The sequence below is a fragment of the Lagenorhynchus albirostris genome, chromosome 2 (genome assembly GCF_949774975.1).
Source record: "Lagenorhynchus albirostris chromosome 2, mLagAlb1.1, whole genome shotgun sequence".
NCBI lineage: Eukaryota > Metazoa > Chordata > Mammalia > Artiodactyla > Delphinidae > Lagenorhynchus > Lagenorhynchus albirostris.
Window position 1 is genome coordinate 73,131,009 of NC_083096.1, and position 6,962 is coordinate 73,137,970.

Consider the following 6,962-nt stretch of genomic DNA (forward strand, 5'->3'; position numbering starts at 1 on the left):
ATAAACCTTTATGTTTTAAGCCACTGAGATTTGGGGGTTTTTTGTTATCACAGCATAATTTAGCTTATCCTGACTAATCAGTGCCATACAACAACGGATACTACAGGCTACCTAGTAAGAACCTGAATAGGAATGATTATTTTTGTTCTGTTACTCTCATTATTACTCATTAATTATTATAGGTACCACTTACTGAGTGCCTCTTATGTGTACCAGGCATGTACTATGCAGTCGATGCATTGTCTCAGTTACTGTTCACAGCAAACTTGGGAGGCAGATCTTATTATCCCATGACCAAGATGAAAAAACCAAAGCTTGAGAACTGGAACAAATATTTCATTTGCTATATGAGGATTATTGAAGATGATGTTCATTCAGTCATCCTCTGTCCCTTATATAAAGTCCCATGGGATGAATTCATTTGACAATGATTGCAAGAATCCTCTTGGAAGGCAATTTTACAACATGTATGAAGTGCTATTAGGAAGTTCATACCCTTTGCTCCAGTCATGACTATTCTCTAGCCCAGGCTTTCTGTGGAGTAGTTAGATTGCTTGAACAGTAATAAACAAACAAACATACAAATAAAATGTATAGAATATAATATATATTAAGGAAAATGAATTAATGACATTGGAGTTTGTCTCTTGAGTTACTGGTATGTTTCTTTTAGCCAGTTGTTAAGAATGCCCCTGGTCCAGTTGCCCCTTTTGCCCTGGCAGTCGTGATGGTGGTGAACGCTAAACCCAATGCACATAACCACCCTGCAATATCAGCCCTGCGAGAACCTTATTGTGTCCGTTAACCTCCTCCTCCTTCTGAGGGCTTAATTTCCCATCAGCTGTTAACAGCGGAATGACTTTCCTTCCTTTAATAGCAATCATGTAAACCCTTCTGGGAGACTGGCAGGATACAAACACATTTTGAAATATGTTCAGGTCCACCTTGTATTTGTTCTGTGGTGCCCAGGGGCTAGGCCTCGGGGGTTGGAGCGCTCCTGGCAGATTTGAACTAGAGTAATCTTAAGTGAGTGTGTGGCGCCCCCTCGTGGTGCCTGGTACAACACCACCCTGGATTCACTTGCTCCTATCCGTGACCAGGCCGTCCACGGTGAATCCAACTCTCTTCCGGACTTTTGGTGCCCTCTCCTCGCAATCCCTACTCTCTTGCAGGTTCACCCCTCAGGGGCAGTAGCCTCTGCTCTTACTCTGTCTTCCTAGGCGCGCTGTCAGGACGCTGGGTCCAAGGCCATCCCCCTCATCCCCCCACGCCTCGCCGCCGCGCTTACAGCTTCACCCAACACAAAAAGTCCTCGAGTTATTTTATTGCTGTATATAGAAGTCAGTTAATGCACCCTGGACTCCCCTTCCGTCACGTAGCAGTGGCTGCCTCGTCTGCCGGGGCGCGCGAATCGCCGCGGGTCCGAGGGTCGTAGCCGCGCACCGCCACCGGGTGCACCACCACTTCCCCTCCCCGACGCCGGGCCAGTCGGGATCCTCGGCCTGCAGCCCTCGGCCGAGAAGGCGGGTCAGGAGGGACTGCTCCTCGTCTGCTGGAAGGGGAGGCTCGCGGGAAAGGGGCGGCGAGAGACCCCTGACTCACTCCCAGGCTTTGTCGCGCGCGCTGGAGGGGGCGCTGTGGGCCCCTATTCGGAGTAGCAGTAGGTCCCGTAGGCCGCCTGCTGGGGTCTGGGGAAGCCGAAGCTGCGCACTCCGGGATCCGGGAGGCCCCCGCAGCGCGGCCGAGGCGTGGTGATGGGGAAGCGCACGCTGCCATCCGCCAGCCAGCCGCCGTCGCATTGGTCCAGCCCGGAGAATTTCCAGGCTGCATAGAGGTGCCCGACCTTGGCCACCACGGCCCCGCGCCGCCGGCACGCCGCGTGGGCTTCAGACAGCGTCAGCCGCCCCGGCACGAAGAACACTTGGCCTGGGGACCGAAGCGGGTCACCGACTGATCCAGAGAAGGGCCAGCCGGGGCGCAGCGGGATTCAGACTCCCAGGGAGCAGAGTCGGGGGGGGCAGGTGTGGTCGGGTGGGTCCGAGCTTGGGTAGGAGGAGTGGGAGTAACGAGACTGGGGGTGCGGGTGAGGTTGCGGGAGACAGGCTGGAGCCTGAGTGGTTGGAGTGACGGAGGGGCGAGGCCTTCAAGAGACCACGGAGCTGGCCCGGGATCTCAAGCCACTTGCCTTCTACCTTCCCGGCCCCATCCTTCAGGTCCGGGTCCTGGCCCCGCTCGCCCCGCCCCGCCTCATTCACAGGCTGAATCCTCCTCCTTCGCAGCCGGTCAGGCCACGCCCCCTCCGGTGCTTAGGCTGGCTAGCCCCGCCCCCTTACCCGACAGCTCAGAGGTAAAGCAGAAGGCGTCGTAGCGGTCGCGCTTCCGGTCGCGGGGCCCGTAGCTGCGGATCCCGGGCCGACCTGCGCCACCGCACGGAGCGCGCGCCGTGAGCACAGGGTAGCGCACGGAACCCTCGAGCAGCCAGCCCGCGTTACACCAGTCCAGACCCTCGGTCCACGCTGGGGGGAGATGGCGGCGGGGGGGGTTTTGTAAGGCGATTAGAGGCGTCACAGGCGGGAGCAGACCCGGAGTTCGCCTCCACTGGGGTCCACGTGACAGCCCGGAGGGCGCCTGGGCGGTGCCGGGGTTCGGCCGCTCACCCTGGTACAGCTGGGCGTAGGTGGCCAGGCGTCCGTCTTGCTCCTCGCACGCCTGCTTCGCCTCGTAGTAATTGAACTGGTACCTGCCCCGGCTGGGCTGGTACGGAAACACCACACCTGGGGAGTGGCAGACAGCCTGGGGAGGGCAGGCAGAAGGAGAGGGGGAAGGAAGGGCGGTGCAGCCTAGGAAAAAGGGCTAGGGGGACCCCGGGAGCAGGCGGGGGAGAGGCTGCGGAGGAGCCCTGGGAGGCCTGAGATGAGACAGCCGAGCCACCCCTGGAGAGGAGCGGGGCAGTAACCGAAGGGCCTCACCCTCCAGGCGAAGGGTCAGCGCCACACTCTCGTCCTCAATGCCATTGATGAGCTCACAGCGGTACCGGCCCTCGTCCTCCAGGCGCACGCCCGCGATGACCAGGGAGGCGTCTAGCCGATGCCCCCTTCGCATCCTGGCACGGCCCCCCAGGGGCCCGTAGCCCCGGGCGTGCAGTCCGTTGGTGATGAGGATGGGCGTTTCCTGGAGTTCCCCCGGCTCCACTTTGCTCCAGCGCACCTTGTAGCTGGGAGGCGGGGCGCCCAGGACGCAGGGCAGCGTGGTCGTGGCCCCACGACGAGAGTGAATGACCTCGTGGATGGGGGGCAGGAGGTAGTGGGGGCCAGGGTGGGGCGCTGAGCAGAGGGGGCCACAGTGGCAGGAACCCCCGACCCTCAATGCCCCAAGTGCCTACCCAGATCCCCTTACCCCAGGCTCCCCCAACCCTCTGCTCCATTGCTCACTCAGCAATGACTCTCAGCCCCAGTGTCTCCAACAGCTGCCCTTTCCACTTTCCCCACCACTGTTCCCCAGGTTTTGGGCAGAGCTAAGGTCTTACCTGAGTCCCCCAGGGCTCTGTGGAAGGTGGTGAAGGCCCAAGGGAGAAGGAAGTGGCAGAGAGTGGGGAGACTGATCCTGCCTTGCATGATGGGGAGTCAGCCCAGCACAGTCTGCAGGGCACAAAGGGTGGGCATTCCTTAGGACTAAGGGAATGGGGTGGAGGGAACAGGGTAGATCTCCCATCAGGGATTCCTGAGAGGGGACTGTCCAGCTGGAAGCCATGAGGGCAGAAAAAGGGGCTGAAGTTGTTAGCAAAAGGAAGGTAATGGGGGAGGGGCAGTAACTAGCTCCACTCCCTGCCAGGCCTCCTGAGCCCATCCCGCCTCCTCTCTCACATCCCTTCAGTCAGCAGGTCCTAACTGAGCACCTCCTCTACCTATCCATTCTCAGCACCAGTTGTACTTCCCAAGTCTCGCCTTCTGGATGGCCAGCTGTGGTCTCTGTCCTCTCCCAATACCCATTCTTCATCTGAAGCCAGAGTAAATGTGGCCTTGTCACTCTCCTGCTTTAAACAGTGACTCCCCATTGCCGTGAGGATCAAATCCAGTGTCCGAACCCAACTTCCAAGGCTCTCTGTGATCCAGCTTCTCCCAGCACCTCCAGCATTGCCCCCCCAACACCCTACCCCTCACTACCTGTGCCCTCTGCGCTGTGCTCCAGACATGTTCTGGCTCCAACACAGTCCAAGTTCACCCTCACCTTCTTCTTACAGGCAATCAATTTGGGCCTCACCTCCTCTGGGAAACCTTTCCCCTCCCCTCCACTTCATCACGCTGTAGTGCACTGTGATCTACTCCTCTGGTTCCCCTACTGCCTTGGACTGGGGACTTGTTTTCTTAGAAGTAGTTCTATTAACAGCTAAATTAGCAGCGTGGATCTGAAAGTAATACATATGCATATGTAGACTATGTCAGTGAGCTTTCCAGTAATTATCAAGTATAAAATTATAAGGCTATTAAAAATGATTTCAGGGCTTCCCTGGTGGCGCAGTGGTTGAGAGTCCACCTGCCGATGCAGGGGACACAGGTTCGTGCCCCCGTCCGGGAAGATCCCACATGCCGCGGAGCGGCTGGGCCCGTGAGCCATGGCCGCTGAGCCTGAGCGTCCGGAGCCTGTGCTCCATAACGGGAGAGGCCACAACAGTGAGAGGCCCGCGTACCGCAAAAAAAAAACAAAAAAAACAAAAAGATTTCAAACACAATTGTCTATTTCAGTAGTTGATTTTCCCCCCTTCTTTATTCTATTCTTTATTCTTTATCACCTTGGCCATTTTTTTAAAAAAAATAGACTAAAGACCCCTTAACCTAGTTTTATTCCTTTTTGAGATCTGATTCCTCCACTTCCTAATCGCATGACTTTGAACAAGTTGCTTAACCTCTCTCTGCCTCAATGTCCTCATCAGTAAAATGTGGTGAATAGTAGCACACCTACCTCACTGAGCAGTTGTGGGGATTAGAAGAATGTATGTAAAATGCTTAAATAGGTCCTGATATCTAGTAAGGGCTATGTATATGTTAGCTGTTATCTGCAGCTCCCGGCATAGTTTCTGGCACACAGTAGGTGCTAAACAAATATGTGTGTTAATGAATGAGCTCACATTAGGGACTTCTGGGAAGGAGAGCAGGGACACGGCAAGAGGAAGGCAAGACTGAGGAGGAGTCGGAAAGCTAAGGAGCTGGACTCCGTCTTCTTGCAGATGAAGGCCAGAGCTGAGCATGCAGAAGAGACAGGGTTTAGGTGCAGAAAGGACTTCCCAATGGTTAAAAAGGAAAGTATCTGGGACAGGGACCTGAGCGAGAGAACACATCTCCTGTACAGGAGAACCTGGTGAGCACAGTGATAGTGGGAACTGAGACCGATTGAGGGACCCATAGTAATGACAGCCAGCACCAACATGTTTAAAGTTTAACGTGCCTGAAACTGCTCTAGGCACTTTACATGTACACTTTTATATCTACTCCCCTTAGCAATCCTATGAGGTAGGAACAACTATGGATCCCATTTTTATATGCTCAAAGGTGCTCACATGTCAGGATACTTGAGTGAGGTCACACAGCTAGTAAGAGGAGGGGTTTGCTGGGACTTGAATCCAGACTTGACATGAGTTTCAAGCTCTTAGTCACAGATCTGTCTTTCTGTTTCTCAAAGCAAGCGCACACATATCTCTTCATACCCTTTACAGAGAATGAGAGCGCGGCTAACAGCTCCAGTGCCTCCCCCCACCTTTTTTTTCCCCACTTATAAAGTTTTATTTAAGCTAAATATTCATAATTTTTGTGAGACACTTTTAGGTATAGAATAAAATTATTTCACTGATAATTATTTTATGAACATTCTGATCAACAGTACTGTGTAAGATAGTTTGACACTGACCTGTTAGAAGTGGGCCTCTTCACAGAGATGGAGGGAGCAGTGACTAGCAGCTTTTTGTCCTGCTGGAGGAAGAGGTTCCAGGTGAAGGAGTTGCCTGGGCCCCTGGGAGTTCCAAGCATCTAAGAGCCCCAGGACTTGGACCCCTGATCATCGTACTCTCTCCTTTCACACCTTTGAGGAAAGGCTTCTGCCCTGAGTTCAAAGAAATCAAGGTACCAAAAACTCCCCCACTCATCACTCCACTAAGCCAGGCTAAGTGACTAGGGTCCAGCTCTGTGGCCGGGCACTGTGTCTGTGGCACTCACTGTCCTGGGCCCAGGGGAAGACACGGCTTAGGAAGAGGCATGGGAACCCATGAAGAGGGATGGAGTAAAGGAGGCAACCCAGGAATAATTACCTGGAATATTGTGGAGAATGGGGTGCCTCGTTTCTTCTAGATGCTCTTAGACCAGAGAAAGGATGGATTAATGGGTGGGTATAAGGATGTTGGACTGATGGACATGGAGTGAACTACAAATGAGGCTCAAAGATCCATAAGTGTCAAGTTCCAGCTGCCTCCGCTTTTCCATACGGGCCTACTCTGCGTAGCACCACTCCACCTCCCCCAACAAAGCCCTCACCTCTGCCCTCCGGTGCCTGGGTGCGCATTGCCTATGGGAAGAGGCTCTCAAGGTGGGAATCAGACTTCCAGGACCTCCAGTTGCTTCAAAAACCCTGACCCCTTCTGTCCACCTCCCCTGTCTGTCATCTGTCTGTCCTTTCCTTCTCTGTCTCCACCCCATCGGAAGCACAATTTCCCATTGTCTCCTTCTTTTCCCCTATTGTTGAATAACAGGGGCCCTTTCTTTATCCTGTGGGTAATGGCAACGAAATGTCAACAGCTGGGGATGTGGGATGCAGGACCGGCTGGCACATGGCACCGGAAAAAGGGCCTGGGTGGAGGCGGGCTCAGAACAGGAACTGACATCCCCAAGGAGGAGAAAATGGGGAGAGGGAGAGAGAAGTTTTGTGAGAAGGTTGAAATGAGGTCTCCCTCAATATTCAAGTTTCATGGCTCTAAA

The 6,962-nt window shown here is 54.3% G+C and overlaps 1 protein-coding gene across 1 annotated transcript; it reads right to left on the minus strand.

Annotated features, from left to right (window-relative positions):
- Positions 1-1,346: 1,346 nt before the first annotated feature.
- HAPLN2 (hyaluronan and proteoglycan link protein 2) lies at positions 1,347-6,634 on the minus strand. Its single transcript, XM_060142301.1, has 8 exons — positions 6,522-6,634; positions 6,299-6,343; positions 5,902-5,960; positions 3,527-3,638; positions 2,970-3,323; positions 2,658-2,774; positions 2,334-2,516; positions 1,347-1,926 (listed from the first exon to the last, which is right to left on the minus strand). Exons 4-8 carry the CDS (start codon positions 3,612-3,614, stop codon positions 1,646-1,648), a joined length of 1,023 nt encoding a protein of 340 aa, XP_059998284.1. The 5' UTR covers positions 3,615-3,638; positions 5,902-5,960; positions 6,299-6,343; positions 6,522-6,634; the 3' UTR covers positions 1,347-1,645.
- Between the last annotated feature and the right edge of the window lie 328 nt (positions 6,635-6,962).

What these genes read in the sequence shown, in the direction of transcription:
- HAPLN2 (XM_060142301.1), bottom strand. Translation starts at nt 3,614, where the DNA reads ATGCAAGGCAGGATCAGTCTCCCCACTCTCTGCCACTTCCTTCTCCCT. An exon ending in CAGAGCCCTGGGGGACTCAG is followed by an intron (nt 3,324 to 3,526) that starts GTAAGACCTTAG and finishes CCCTCTGCTCAG; the next exon opens with CGCCCCACCCTGGCCCCCAC. An exon ending in CTTTACCTCTGAGCTGTCGG is followed by an intron (nt 1,927 to 2,333) that starts GTAAGGGGGCGG and finishes TTCGGTCCCCAG; the next exon opens with GCCAAGTGTTCTTCGTGCCG.